Below are 16,493 nucleotides of genomic sequence, written 5' to 3'. Positions count from 1 at the left end.
ATAGTAAAACCGAGTGAATGTCTTCTTCTATCAGGAAGTTCGATTTATAGAGGTTTCACTGTAAATATACAGTACAGGTCTGATGAAACTTAATAGGTTGTGTGGCACATGAGCGACCATTTTTCATCAATAGCGAGGAGTCAAGACGTCATTTTGTTTTAGAATACATTCCGTTTGTTCATAAGGTAAAATACACATCTTAATCAGCCTTAATTATACCAGACATGCATTATGGAACGACCATTTAGCTTTATAAAAGGGGGAGGGATGCTATGTTTTTTCCTAAAATAATATTCTGATCCTCAATTCGACGAACAAATTATTGTGATTACAAAAACATATTCTGAATCCAGATTTTCTCCTTTCTTTATCAGTTGAAAGTACTAAATTTTGAAGAATTTCTTTTTGATTGATAGTTTAGTAAAACTGATAAAAATATTCAAACTCAGACAAAACTCTATAAACCTCGCGATGAAGTGCAATTTTAGAGGGGGGGGGGGGGGGGGCTCATTGACCTAGTGGTCAAGTAGTCGAACTACTATGTACTATATTACTAGTCTGTCGACACTGGGATTGTGAGTTGAAATCCCGCAAGAGGCAGGTGACTCTTAATTGATAAGCATTGTCAGTTTTACTACAGAACCAGTGATTTTCTTCTAGCACTCCAGGCTCCTCCAGTTCCATTAATGATAAATGACCGCCACAAAAACGGCGTAAATTTAAAACATAAATCAATCAATCAATAGTAATCGTTTTCATACCATGAAACTTGTTAATGTATGTGATCTGAGGTCTAGCGGAAATCTATCATGGTCTACACAATGTTTCAATGAGATTTATCATGGTCTCCAAAATGTTTTAATGAGAGAAAAAGAAAAAAAAATTAGAATGAGGTGATACGTTTGATTTCTTTGTCATCTAAGAAAAAGTCAAGATTTGAGTAAAAACATGTAAGTTGCGTTACGGCACGTGCACACAGTATAATTGAAAAGAAATGCAAGTATAAAAATCTCTGACGCATATTAAACTTAATTATATAGAGTATATAGCGAACAAATATAAATCTACCCATGTTGCGTTATAAAAATAAAAACTTTGGAACATACAAGGAATAGAATGTAGTCCACTAATTAAAAATGAAAATACTTTATAAAGACGTCATGGTTAAACAAGAACAAAATTATAAAAGGTATATTCCTTACATGATTTATTTTTTATAGATAAGATTGCGATTATTAGCACCATTTAGGGTCGACATCAAAAGTTTAATGGAGGATAAAACAAACTTATTTCACATAGTTTTTCACAGACCACCCACCAACTATTTTCTTAATTTGGGAAAAAATGATTGACCAATATGGATACATGTAAAATTGATTTCAAATAAACAAAACTTGCAGCAATTTTTACCCCCCCCCCCAAACTATTTGAATTAAGTTTTTGTTATTCTTCATTGGTCTTTTGAAGTCCCCCCTTACTAGACATAGCTTTTTCAACACCAAAACTGTTTATAAAAATACATGAATGAAATGAATGATAAATAAATATTATTTCAGGAAAAAACAATTATTGAGTACAACATTTTAACTCTATATAGACCTACAAATAGATATACTAGTATTCATGTTCAGTGGAACACATGTTTATATTTAGATAAAACAGACTCTTTACAGAACAAAAATACCGACATGCATTTAACACATACAATTCTTTTCTCCAATTGCAATGGCTCTGTTTTCTAGTCATTAGAAACTGTATTACAATGGTATCTATCTTTAATCCCTATCATGTAAAAACATCATTAAATGTATAACAAGGGTAAGACCAATGCTATCTTTTAAAGGGATGCCATAATATAAATACCAATAAAATAGATATTATTATTATATTTTCCTTTTGAAAAAATAAATTCAACACAATTTGTGATTCTGAAATAGCGAATTTAAATATGTTCAATACTAGGACGCCATTTATACTACTGTGAATAAATATCGCTGAGCTCATTTTAAATGAACTTTCTACACTGTTTCTGCTTTAAACACGTCTATAAGTATAAATAACAATGGAGATTTTAAAACAAAACGTCTGCATCAGCTAAACTGTTTTTCGAACTACCATCTGAATTTACTCGGAAACTTCCCCTAACCGGACGTCCACTCGGATCATCGCTGTCATTTGAGGAATCATCTTTATCGTCATCGTTGTTATCTGAATCACTGTCCGATGCACTTTCTCTTTCATCTTTTTCATTGACAGAAGGGAGCCGCTTAGGTTGATTTTCTGTACCTGAAGTTTCCGTATTTGGTTTCGTATCTTCATCGAGATCCGGTTTCATATTTTCGATTTCACTATCGAGTTTATCTAGTCTTTCTTTGTGCTTAGCTTGTGAGACAATATTGGCAAAGTTTAACTTCGATACGCCACCTAGCTTAGGTAATACTGATCTGAGTTTTTCTCTCGCTCTTTCCTTGCGTAAATGTTTAAGCTTATTCAAATGCTCTGTTTTTCTTCTTACTTGTTCTTTGATGTCGTCATTTTTCATCATGGTGACGACAGTGCGAATGGAACTATGGGTAAGTCGTTTCGGACCAAACTGTTGCAGAACAAAGTTCGTCCTATTTATCTCAGGATTCCTCTCCATTTCTTCCATAGTGTTGTGCGAAGTACTCATTGTTTCCTCCGCGTCAACAGCCTTCTGAAGTTTGGAATAGTTCCTCATGAAATTCCGACTTAAAGTGCTACGCGCCATTTCCGTTTTTCGTTTTGCAAGTTTATTCCACAAGGTTTTCCCTTTACGTTGCCCAACCGAATCGTCCCCGTATTCAGATTCGTTGTCTGTTATGTCTGTTGCAAATGACTTCACGGAAGAGGTGTCAGAGTCTGTTTCTTGCTTATTACTCTGAAATTCTCTCACAAGTTTCAAGCCCTCGATTACTTTTATTTCTTTGTCTGCTTCTTCCTCAGCAGATTCAAAGATAGAACCTAGGAGTTTCTTTTTGAAATTTATTTCAGCTGAAGGTGAAGCTATGACGTGTAGAAGGGTGGAATAACGATGAAAGAGCATGCAAATGAATTGTACTAACAACATTATTCCAAAAACAGCAGTAAAAGCGAACGAAATAGGCTCAATATAACCCTGACCATAACCCTTTTCATTCTTTTGCTTCCCGTTGTCACAATTCAATGAAATAGACAATGACCCCAGCTCTTGTTTGTTTACTTCCGTCAACGTGTAAACAATGGTTACGAATAGTGCATTCATCAGAAGAAATGCCAAACAAACTTTGTTCCTAAGTTCTCGCAGATCTTGTTTGATTTTCTTTTTGACTTCGTTGGACATATCTAGTGGTTTCAGATATTTTTCAATGAATTTTTCCCAAAAATTAATTTCATTCGGAAGCATATACTCAATTTCACCATATCGAACGTCAGGATCTTCGATCCAGAATGGACAGACCAGTTCATCTCTAGGTTTATCTCGAAGGTCTTTGAGAATTTCTCTAGAGTTTTCTCGTTGCTCTTGCCTTGCAAACATAGGATTATCTACAATGACAATGCTAACGTTTAGAATAATTACATATAATCAAATGTGGTTTTTAGAGATGATGATTTTTTTTAAGAATTGGTCTATAAATGTTTTTTGTTTTTTTTAAATCGAACCCATCTTATAATCTTTTGTGTGAACATTCTTGTCAAGTTTGCTTAACACTTGTCGTGTGGTTTCTACAAGTTTCAAGAATATGCATGTCCCAAGTCAGTAATTTGACAGTTGTTTTCCAATCGTTTGAGCTGTTTGAGCTTGTGATTTTGTTATTTTATAAAGGACTTTCCGTTTTTAATTTCCTTTGGAGTTCGGTGTTTTGTAATTTCACTTATTTCAGAGAAGATTGAGAAAATGTGCAAAGTAAACTGTCGACTAAAAAAATGATAACTTACTGATTACTTCACCTGCCCTTTCAAAGGCTTCTGGTTGGCGAGAAAAGGGAGTGATATCTTCTTTCGTGTCATTTTGCTTGTATGATGCCACGCTTCGTTGACTGAATGATGTTATTCTGGTATCCATGTCATCAAGTTTCTCGATAATAGCCCGAAGTCTTGTATCTTCTGTTTCCGTTCCAGACTGAGGACAGCACATGCATCTGTTTAATGGAAAATGATAATTAACCTGGAGTGCTTCGTGTTTCACTAAATTTCCGTCCTCCTTTCCAGAGCCCTGAGATCATCCCCAGAATTTGATGGGGTTCGTGTTGCTCAGTCTTTAGTTTTTTATGTTGGGATTTGTGCACTATTATTTATCTGTTTATCTTTTCGTTTTTAGCTATGGCAGTGTTAATTTATTTCGACTTATGTGTTCGAAGTTCCCTTTAGAATTTTATCCATTTTTAATGCATTTTTATTTTGATGTACATATTATTTTTTAACTTCTCTGTAACCTTTGTACTTGCATGGTTTTATGAGAATAAACTATATATATATATCTATCTATCTAGGTTCCTTTCGCTTTTTTCAAAAGTAAAATTACCTGAATAAATTTCCAAACGAGAACTGGTAATCGGATGTCTTTTTATCAGTAGTTCCAGGGCCCATAACCCAGCTGCGAATATCATCCAATCTTGTCCGATTTTGCGGTAAGCTCGCAGGCGTTCCAGCTGCCGTCCCAGTATCTCTTGTTCCCCATGAAATATCATCTAGGTTTCCCAAGGCATATATCATCATTAGCATGGACATGGACGGGATTGCCAAGAAATACAGAAGACCATGTGCTAAACACCATACTTCCTGAAAAACATCGATAAATATGTATTTATTTAAATGGGTACACATATACCCTTATGGAGTACTTGATATCAGCCCAAGTTTTTGATAGGATTCGTGTTGTTCAGTCTTTGGTTGTCTATGTTGTGTTTTGTGTGGTCTGTGTGTATGCTTGTTTTTTTTTAGCCATGATGTTGCCTGTTTATTTTCAACTTATGAGTTTGAATGTGTCTTTCGTATCATTTGCCTCTTTCTTTTTTAATAACATATTTTTTTGTTTTGCGACTGTCTTAATGGTTTTGATTGCAATGAGCTCGCTCAGAGTGAAAATATTAGGGTAAAATTCCTTATCACAACAACAAAACGATTTAATTTCCATTTTGCGCTTTCATTTCTTTAGGCATATGCCATTTAGTAGTGGATGACTCAAAGTCAAAGTAATAGTTTCATTTTGATATGATATGTCTTAATGCTGACTGTACATGTAATAATACACAATGCGCATTTCGACAATACATGTCTCTTCAGTGATGCTCGTGGCCAAAATATTTGAAATCTACTTTGTCAGCAAAGTTGCGATTGTACTACACAACACTATTTCATATTTATAATATGCCAGTTAAACACACACCCCATTGTCAGTTTATAAATGAATAAATTATTATGAAACTAAGGTTCAACTCCCTAAGGCAAAAGGGATCTTGATTTGGCTATAATTGTTTGTATGCTCCTTTAGTCATATAGCCTTAAACGTGTTTTTTACAAACATTTAGGTTTGATCTTTCATGTGAATGGTTATTTTTAATTCTAGATAAGCGCTTCAGACTCATACAATTTAAAAAGTTTTTTTGGAAGTGTGATTTCCTTAAATGAATAAAACGTATATTAGGAAATGAGAGAGACACATATTTTTCACTAAGGAATATCATAAAAGTACTGTAAAGATCGGTCCATTATCCCAATATATTATGATTGTTGATAAAATTTGGTGTTGAACACAACTTTTAGCATAATATTTTGTGAATAACAGCCGGATTATATTTGGTTGACAAAGCTCCAATTCCATTGACTGTATGCTGAAAGAGGGACAAAAGATACCATAGGGACATTCGAACTCATAGTCGTCAGGCAAACTGGTAATAACATTCAATGATTATCGAATTCAAACGCACAGTATTTCCCTCATGCAAAGCTCTGATTCCTTTCACGAATTTTACTATACTTTTTGGACCTTTTGGATTATAGCTCTTCATCTTTTATATAAGATTTGGATTACAAATATTTTGGCCACGAGCATCACTGAAGAGACATGTTTTGTCGAAATACAATTGGTACCGTTGATTTGATTACTACCACTGGGTCGATGCCTCTGCTGGTGGACTATTAGTCCCCGAGGGTATCACCAGCCCAGTAGCCAGTACTTCGGTATTGGCATGAAAATACGGATTGTTTGTGTTATTAAAATTTGCTGTTACAAAATATTACAAGTTATTATAAATTAAGGAATGTATCTCCCTCATGCAAAGCTCTGATTCCTTTCACGAATTTGACTAAACTTTTTGGACCTTTTGGATTATAGCTCTTCATCTTTTATATAAGATTTGGATTACAAATATTTTGGCCACGAGCATCACTGAAGAGACATGTTTTGTCGAAATGCGCATCTGGTGCAACAAAATTGGTACCGTTGATTTTATTACTACCACTGGGTCGATGCCTCTGCTGGTGGACTATTAGTCCCCGAGGGTATCACCAGCCCAGTAGCCAGTACTTCGGTATTGGCATGAAAATACGGATTGTTTGTGTTATTAAAATTTGCTGTTACAAAATATTACAAGTTATTATAAATTAAGGAATGTATCTCCCTCATGCAAAGCTCTGATTCCTTTCACGAATTTGACTATACTTTTTGGACCTTTTGGATTATAGCTCTTCATCTTTTATATAAGATTTGGATTACAAATATTTTGGCCACGAGCATCACTGAAGAGACATGTTTTGTCGAAATGCGCATCTGGTGCAACAAAATTGGTACCGTTGATTTTATTACTACCACTGGGTCGATGCCTCTGCTGGTGGACTATTAGTCCCCGAGGGTATCACCAGCCCAGTAGCCAGTACTTCGGTACTGGCATGAAATACGGATTGTTTGTGTTATTAAAATTTGCTGTTACAAAATATTACAAGTTATTATAAATTAAGGAATGTATCTCCCTCATGCAAAGCTCTGATTCCTTTCACGAATTTGACTATACTTTTTGGACCTTTTGGATTATAGCTCTTCATCTTTTATATAAGATTTGGATTACAAATATTTTGGCCACGAGCATCACTGAAGAGACATGTTTTGTCGAAATGCGCATCTGGTGCAACAAAATTGGTACCGTTGATTTTATTGTAACGAGTGGAATTGAACTTCTCATGGTAGTGATCACGATACATGAACTTATTTGACCTCTAGGCAGCTTAGATATCTTTTTTTGATTATAAATTACACTCTGCGGGCTATTAAGTCTTATAGACCTACTACACATTTAAAAATCAAATTGACACAAACCTGTGGATGCAATAACGCTGAAATCACAAACGCCGAGGCAACAAACACCAAGAAGAACGTTGTAACAGAACACCATTTAGCTTCTACCGTTTCTTTAAGAAGACCAACTATCACAATCATCATCAGAAGAGCGTAAACTGTAGACAATATGGCGGCATAACTAAGCTGAAATATGAAATAATCGTCATAAGATCTATTACAATGTATTAGAGTAGACAATATGGCGGCATAACTAAGCTAACATATGATATTTTCATCGTGAAACTATTATCATAGACATTAAACGGCATAACTAAGCTAAAATATGAAATTATCATCATGCGAACTATTACTATAGACATTAAACGGCATAACTCAACTGAAATATGAAATTATCATCACGCGAACTATAACTATAGACATTAAACGGCATAACTCAACTGACATATGAAATTATCATCATGCGAACTATTACTATAGACATAAAACGGCATAACTCAACTGACATATGAAATTATCATCATGCGAACTATTAATATAGACATTAAACGGCATAACTCAACTGAAATAAGAAATTATCATCATGCAAACTTTACTATAGACATAAAACGGCATAACTCAACTGAAATATGAAATTATCATCATGCGAACTATTAATATGCCACGTCCACTTGTATTTTTGTCCATCTGATGAGTTAAGCCTTTTTCAACTGATTTTTATAGTTCGTTCTTATGTTGTAAAGTTATACCACTGTCCCAGGTTAGGGGGAGGGTTGGGATCCCGCTAACATGTTTAACCCCGCCACATTATTTATGTATGTGCCTGTCCCAGTTCAGGAGCCTGTAATTCAGTGGTTGTCGTTTGTTTATGTGTTACGTATTTGTTTTTCGTTCATTTTTTTTTTAACATAAATAAGGCCGTTAGTTTTCTCGTTTGAATTGTTTTACAGTGTCTTATCGGGGCCTTTTATAGCTGACTATGCGGTATGTGCTTTGCTCATTGTTGAAGGCTCTACGGTGACCTATAGTTGTTAATGTCTGTGTCATTTTGGTCTTTTGTGGATAGTTGTCTCATTGGCAATCATACCACATCTTCTTTTTTATATTAAACGGCATAACCCAACTGAAATAAGAAATGATCATCATGCGAACTATTACTATAGACATTAAACGGCAAAACCCAACTGAAATATGAAATTATCATCATGCGAACTATTATCATAGACATAAAACGGCATAACTCAACTGAAATAAGAAATTATCATCATGCGAACTATTATTATAGACATAAAACGGCATAACTCAACTGAAATATGAAATTATCATCATGCGAACTATTACTATAGACATAAAACGGCATAACTAAACTGAAATATGAAATTATCCTCATGCGAACTATTACTGTAGACATAAAACTACATAACTCAACTGAAATAAGAAATTATCCTCATGATAACTATAACTATAGACATTTAACGGCATAACTCAACTGAAATATGAAATAATCATCATGCAAACTATTACTATAGACATTAAACGGCATAACTCAACTGAAATAAGAAATTATCATCATGCGAACTATTTAATTCTGTTGACAATAAGCGGCAAACCCCAACTGGAATATGAATTCATCATCATAGGGACGCAAAGTGACAAAATATGGCGGCATTACCCAACTGGTATACGGAATTATCGACATACGGACTTCAGCTATAGATAAGTATGTGGTTTAACTCAACTGGTATATATAAAATTGAAGTATGATTAAACTTCCAATACGAACACTGTTTACAATATGGCAGCATATCTCAAATGGAATTAAAAAAAGGGTGTATATTTAGAAAAAGTCCCTATTTTTTTTCATTTCTGAATTACACCTAACACAAATCTCATCTGTAAATCAACTGATAATTTTATATGAAAAGTTCAAGAATCATGAATTGCGAAATTAAAATTTTAAAAAGTATTGATAGTTCACGAATTTTAACCGTAGGTTGTCCAATTAATCTTTAATCTTGAATAATATTTACAGCTAGGTTATGGGTCATATAAAGGGTCTAGCTAGGTATCAAACCAGGTTCAATCCACCATATTTTACATAAGAAAATGCCAGTACTAAGACAGTAGTATAACAGTTGTCATCCATTCGTTTGATGTGTTTGAGGTTTTGATTTTTACCATTTGCTAAGGGACTTTCTGTTTTGATTTTTCCTCGGAGTTTAGTATTTTTGTGATTTTACTTTTTATGGGTCATATAACTTCTGATAAATAATTACCTGAACTTCTTTCTTGGAAACAAAACAAAGAGCTACCATGATAACAACGGGAATCAGATTGATGAGAAATGCTGTCCACGGTTGAACAGAAGGAAAAGCTGTATACAACGCACCTGCAACAAACGGAACAAATGGAATCTTACATAAAAAAATCATCAAGATCAAAGCATTTAAAAAAAACAAAAACATGCTTATTGACGTTTCGAACCAGACGAATGTAATTTATTAGATGTTTATTTTTCATTTACAAGCCCTGGGCGATACCAGTGCCTATACACTGTAAATACGTTGGGTATTCGTCAGTGCTTCAATACGGACATGATAAATGATGTATTTCTTATTATTAAAAAAGACAAAGGTTCAATATCCCTCAGGGAAATAACGGAATTATGGAGAAAAAAAAAGTAAGAACTCTATTGTTTCGTTGTTTTCCTCTTATAGTTGATGTATATTCATCGGGATTTGTTTTCTCTCCATCGATGTTTTAACTTTTGAACAGTTGCATTTATTTAGACAATGATATCAGGTGAATAACGATATTATTAAGAAACAAATGTACAAACTCCTTTAGGCAATATGTACTTTAAATTAATATTATTATTTATGTATTTGTCCTTTTTGGGCACATAGCTGCTATCGGGTTTACATATTTATACATTTCTAGCCTTTAAATGTCGACCTTAGATGGGGTTGGCTGTTTTAGTAATACAACTTTTCCGTGTATATAAATTCTTAGCTTTCAAATATTTGGCTTTGAGCCTTCCTTATAGAAGTAAATTCAGGAAAGTGCGTTTGACTCATACAGTTAATAAAGAATGTATTTCCTTTATTGTATTATTAAGTAATAATAATGATTACCTAAAACCATAAGCAATATAGTTCCAGGTGTGAGAAGAGATGAGGCAAGCAAAAGCATTTGATATCCCACACACAGAAGTGAGATGTCGTCATTCTTTTCTGTGACATTCTTCCAATCCATCAGTAGATCTATAATGTTCGCCATTGTTGACGGAGACCAACGTCGACGTTGATTGTAAAACTCGTAAAACCCTTCCGGTGCAAAGGTCAAAGCGTCAGACGCAGCTACATATTCAACTTTATATCCTTGCTGGAGCAAAAGTGTACACAGCCATCTGTCTTCACCTGAAATTTTAAATTTACAATGTATTCTATGTCATAGGTAATGGAATAATAAAGTCTTTACAATTTTTCAGGTTGCACATGTAATGACCATAAAATGTGTTACTCCGTTTTTCCGTTTCCTTTGATCTCGATGTAAGATTTCCAGGATTTGGCAGTTGGTGTCCATTCGTTTGATATGATTTAGTTTTTAATTTTGTCATTTGATCATGTTGATTAGGGACTTTCCCTTTTGAATTTTCCTCGGAGTTAAGTATTTTTGTGATTTTGCTTTTTAGGATTTGGAGTAATAAAATCTACGGAATTTTGCGGTTAAATAAATGACGTTTTGGAAATCTGTAGACTGATGCCCGACTGTCATTTGACAAGTTTGCCTATTCCGAAGACATATCGAATATTTTACATAAGAAACCATTGATTGAGTTAGATACAAATAGTCGTAGCATTGTATCGAACAACAATTCTGCATGCCTTAAAACCAGGTTCAACCCACCACTTTTATTCCCCTTTAAAAGTGTCCTGTACCAAGTCAGGAAGATGGTCATTGTTATAATATTGTTCGTTTCTCTTTGTGTTTCATTTTAACGTTGAGTCGTTTGTGTTTTCTCTTATTTTTGAGATATTGAGATAAGACGTGGCACGGTACTTGTCTATCCCAAATTCATGTCTTTGGTTTTCATGTTACATTTGTTATTCTTGTGGTGTTTTGTCTGATGATTGGTCTGTTTCTGTGTGTGTTGCGTTTCGGTGTTGTGTCGTTGTTCTCCTCTTATATTTAATGCGTTTCGCTCGGTTTTGGTTTGTTACCCCGATTTTGTTTTTTGTCCATGGATTTATGAGTTTTGAACAGCGGTATACTACTGTTGCCTTTATTTATCTAACATAAAACGACAACCAATACTGTGATTGCATATACTAGCATAAAAATAGTAATACAAATTTCTTTTCAGTTTTGAAAGAATAATGATTTGATAATGTGTGAGCATAACTGTCATAATGTTTTTAAAAAGAAATGTACTTGACCAAATTTAATTGCATCGAATACCAAAAAGACACAGAAATCCTATATAGCTATCAAAGTGACTATTCTAGTGAGTTGCCATTCGCCGAGGAAAACATACCATGTCGAAACTTATATAACTATGTATGAGAATGGCAATTGATACCAAAGGATAAATAAACTGACAACGTCGTGGCTAAAAAAAAGAGAGACATGTTTTAAATAATGTCATTACCCAAAATCCCATGCATTACGATCACAATGTCTGCTTGCTATGTATTTACCTTGATCATACTGAACATGCTGATATGCTTCAGTTGGTACTGTTGTATACTTGGCCATGACATTGTCATCCATCAATGAAAAGCCTCTAAACAAACTGAAACATCCGGGACTGCACAACACACAGCCAATCATATTCTCTGCTGCTTTCTGTAGCCAATGACTGACGGCGTACTCAAACTTTTGGTACCAAATCATCGGACCTTTGAAATGAAATACAATATGAGTGGCAAATCAGTATGAGTGCTACACTTTAATGTAATTGAATCATGAATTTATGATAAAATTCTATTCATTTTTTTAAATTAACAGCGAACGTCATACGCCACAATAGAACGCTCGAAGAAAGAGTATACAGTTGTACTCTTTCCTTTATTTAAATCTAATAAAAAATCTACTGATTTTAAGCTTTGATAATGGTACAGATATACATATCTTAATTCCAATTTTCCTTCCCAAAGAGAAGGTGTAAGCAATGCTCGGTTATAGAAAACCTTTTAACTTTATATAAAAAAAGTAAATAAACTGTGTGATCGACAGAACTATTTGATTAACCCTGTCTTGCACATATCAGTTAAATGTCTTTACAAATTACCTCGCACATGTCACCTGTGAAGATTTGTTTACATTTTTCTCTGTTAATTTGTTTTCCATTTGATGGTTGAAAGACTTTCCGTTTTGATTTTTTTCTTGTAGTTTGGTATATGTGCTATTTTGCATTGTACCTGCAGATATTTATACGAAAAGGCTGCTGAATGATAAAGACAACAGTATGCTACCGCTGTTAAATAGTCATAAATCGATCTAACTGAAACAAATCAAAAACTAGAACCGAGGGAAACTCTCCAAAGCTACCCATTTGTTTAGTTATCTAATTTGAAACTTTAAAAGCTTCAAAAGCTTCGTTAAAGATTTTTGTAAAGTTTTCAATTACCTGCCCCTATCGGATGAATCCTTCCACATGCTGCTCCTACGTTGAGATTTTTCTTCATTCGATCAACAAGAAGCTGTACTGCAGACGGTTGAAAGTCTACGTCGCCATCCAGAGCTAGGATAAATGTGTTCTGTGCAATTGTTTCTTTGGCTTTTTTGCTTTTCTTTAAGTTCATTAGTTTGTGTCCAAGGAAATAGTACATGTACATGACCTATACAATAAAGAAACAACTATGTCTAATTCATTTATATTATGTACCAAGCTCGAGTACATCAGCTGAAATATAAATATTATATTATATATAGACTACTACTAGCTGCATTGTGGAGCTTATGTATTAATATTCTAATGGGGATAACTTCTTTATGACTGCTTCGATAACAATTTTAAAATGTTAACATTTATATATTTCTTGATGCAGGGTTGGATTTGTAAATGAAAATAGATACGGGTGTTTGAAGAATGTCAAGCAGTCACAATTACTTTATCAGTAAAAGTGCAGGGATCATGTTAAACGTTTAAATGACGTGAAAAATCGAAATATAGTAAAAGTGTTTTTATGGTAATGGAAATGATATAGATAAAACTTATTTATTACTTGCTATGTTTTTATTTTGAAATTATTTTTTTTTATATTTTATTGGTATGTTACCTGGCTCCACCTTTTCTTGTGTCGAATTTTCTGCTTGTCCTTCAAATGTGCGATGATTTTGTTTCCACCGGGCAATTTCCACTCCAGCTTACCACCATACGGTGTTGGTATCTTTGTTGGTGCTTTGATTTTGGTAATAACATTGTGAACAGCTCTAAATCAATAACATTGTAAACAGTTCTGAATTGATTAAGTTATTTTTTCAGAAAATATCATATCAAAAACAAACAGAACAGTTGTATTTTTTCTCCCAACTATACCATCTTACTACGAAATTATCTTGAAAACAATTTCATTGTTACACTGTATAAAAATCTTAGCACAATATATGTAGTCAGCACTTTTTGTGCTGACATGATTTATCATTGATATTGTTATATTGATAAAGTAACTGTTTACAAAATTTAGAATTTTTTGAAATACTTAGGCTTTTCTAACTCGGGCATAGATTACCTTAGCTGTATTTGGCAACACTTTTAGGAATTTTGGATCTCAATGCTCTGCAACTTCGTACTTTATTTGGCTTTTTTTTTTTTACTTTTTGGGATTCGAGCGTCACTGATGAGTCTTTTGTAGACGAAACCTGCGTCTGGCGTATATATAAAATTTAGTCCTGGTATCTATGATGAGTTTATTTACATGAAGTTTACAAACTACCAACAATGATTAAGCATTTTGATTTGCAAATCCAGGAGACTTTCGAAGGCTCAATGATACGGCACACTCTAAAATTGTAGTAACTATGTCACTTTTATATATGTAAAAACTCAGTATCGCATGAATCGACTTTGTCAATCCCTTTTTTACATTGCTTTTTGGAAAATTTCGAGAAGCTTTATAACATTCCTAATATAGGCGAAGCAAGATCTTGATTTACAAAACAAATATGTATGTTCAAAGAAAAGAAAAAAAATATGCAAATCAGAACCTAATTTGAACATTTAGTTCATGGGGTATGTACTGTTGTTTGTCTGCTGGTTCCTTTTGTCTTTTTTAGCCATGGCGTTGTCAGTTTATGTTCGACTTATGTGTTTAAATGTCCCTCTGTATATTTCGCCTCTTTTAATGTACAATGCAAGCTAACGTTTTATTACTTGACCACAGTATTCCTATTTAGGTCAAACGTTAAGTGAAGAGGTAAATGCACGACTCCGATTAACATCGTATTTCCTTAGCAAACTTCGGAAAAGCATAAATTAACGAATATCAACTTTCTGTAGACTTAAAACTTACGTTGCAGCGACGTCGATACATTCAACCAACATCTTTACATAGCTGTTGACAGTATAATCATATTGCCCTTCACCATGCGGCTCAAAAGCATCATCAAAGAAGATATGTGCTGAATGAAAAGTTTAAAAAATATTGTAAAACTGTAGAAAATGTAAACATAAAAAGTTGTGAAGGGAAATATATTCAAATCTGGTTTCACACTTAGACACACCATTTTCTTTAGAAAAAGCCTGTATAAAGTCGTCTATCATTTGATTCGTTGGTTGATAAAGTCCTCTGTTTGTTTATTTCAGTGTTCGTAGACTTCTCCTTAATGAATTTATCTTGGGTTTGGTATTTTGTAAATGCATATTTGTATTGGGAAAGATACAATTGAAGATAATGAACTGATAATTTTTTTTCGAAAAACAGCAAATGCCACTCATGTTCCAAATCATCGATCTTTAGAGAATAAAAGGGTACCTATACATTTTAAATAGATAAACGGCCTATGTTAAACTTTGTTAGCTGGTGTTATTAAATTAATTCCAGTGCCATTTTCAACACAGAGACCGAACATACTCGGGTTATTCTAGCGAGAAAATGACTACTCTAGTATCTTAAAACATAAGACCATTAAAAATGTTGTTCTTTAATTGATACAGCCACATTTTTTGGTTTATTCCCTGTGTCTGATATCTTATTTTCATGTTGCCACGACATTTATCTAAAATTGAGATTGGAAATGGCAAATGTGTCAATAGAAAAACAACCTGACTAAAGAGCAAATAATCAGTTATCTGTATATTATGGCCTACCTTCAAATTCGTAATAATCTGGGTCTCGTATTCCAAAATAAAGCTGAAGATTCCGTCTAGCACATTGATCCTCGTCCATTCTGTATAATAATTGAATATGAAATAATTCAACGGATATGCATGATACATAGTGATCAAAATTACAACGTTGACTGATGTACCCCTATTTTTGAAATTTTTACGTATTATGTCTGTTTGTTTTGTTCAAGCATCGTTGTCAATATAATGGAACTTTGTACATCTGTCATACAAGTGAGAGGTTTAGCTATCTATAAAACAAGGTTTATTCCTCTATTTCCTACGAAATGCCTGTACATATTTTTTGTTTTTATAGTGATTAAGATTATTACACAATGTTGAACCCCTCTTTTTGACACGTTTAACTATTATGTCTGTTTGTTTTGTTCATACATTAGTGTCAATATAATGAAATTTTATGCAAATGTCGTTCAAAAGAGGGGGTTTAGCTAGTTTTAAAACCAAGTTTAATTAATAATTTTCTACACAATGACGGTACCATGTCAGGAATATGACAGTTGTTATTCTTTGGTTTGATGTGTTTGAACTTCTGATTTTGCCATTTAGGGACTTTCCATTTAGAATTTACCTCGTAGTTCGAAATTTTTGTTATTTTCTTTAAGGTATTTATGATGAGTTTTTGTACTATCTACTACACCTCTTTTGTTGTGTGTTTGAAAAATTTATATGAATGATTGTTTGAAGTCTTTAGTCCTTGTGTGTTATATCTGAGATTGATGTTTACACAGTTTGTGCTGCTGAATCCAAATGATTGCCATACTGAACTGTAATGTTTTTTTGTTTTGGATGCTCACCCAATTTAATCAATTCACAGGAACTATAAACAATTGTCGTACATAACGTTTATAT

At 33.6% G+C, this 16,493-nt stretch overlaps 1 protein-coding gene across 1 annotated transcript in view; it reads right to left on the bottom strand.

Annotated features, from left to right (window-relative positions):
* Positions 1-710: 710 nt before the first annotated feature.
* The window catches only part of LOC134695528 (chitin synthase chs-2-like), a 37,636-nt gene continuing 21,853 nt past the window's right edge, over positions 711-16,493 (bottom strand). Inside the window, exons 7-17 of the mRNA XM_063556807.1 lie at positions 15,606-15,685; positions 14,809-14,917; positions 13,576-13,729; positions 12,924-13,134; positions 11,992-12,192; positions 10,426-10,710; positions 9,568-9,680; positions 7,313-7,477; positions 4,523-4,779; positions 3,937-4,139; positions 711-3,543 (exon numbers count right to left, since the gene is read on the bottom strand). Of these exons, the coding sequence (XP_063412877.1) occupies positions 2,072-3,543; positions 3,937-4,139; positions 4,523-4,779; positions 7,313-7,477; positions 9,568-9,680; positions 10,426-10,710; positions 11,992-12,192; positions 12,924-13,134; positions 13,576-13,729; positions 14,809-14,917; positions 15,606-15,685 (3,250 nt within the window). The 3' untranslated portion in view covers positions 711-2,071. The remainder of the gene's footprint in view (positions 3,544-3,936; positions 4,140-4,522; positions 4,780-7,312; positions 7,478-9,567; positions 9,681-10,425; positions 10,711-11,991; positions 12,193-12,923; positions 13,135-13,575; positions 13,730-14,808; positions 14,918-15,605; positions 15,686-16,493) is intronic.

The sequence above is a fragment of the Mytilus trossulus genome, chromosome 13 (genome assembly GCF_036588685.1).
Source record: "Mytilus trossulus isolate FHL-02 chromosome 13, PNRI_Mtr1.1.1.hap1, whole genome shotgun sequence".
Lineage (NCBI taxonomy): Eukaryota > Metazoa > Mollusca > Bivalvia > Mytilida > Mytilidae > Mytilus > Mytilus trossulus.
The sequence above is the reverse complement of the archived record's forward strand: the minus strand, read 5'-3'. Positions and strand labels throughout refer to the sequence as shown.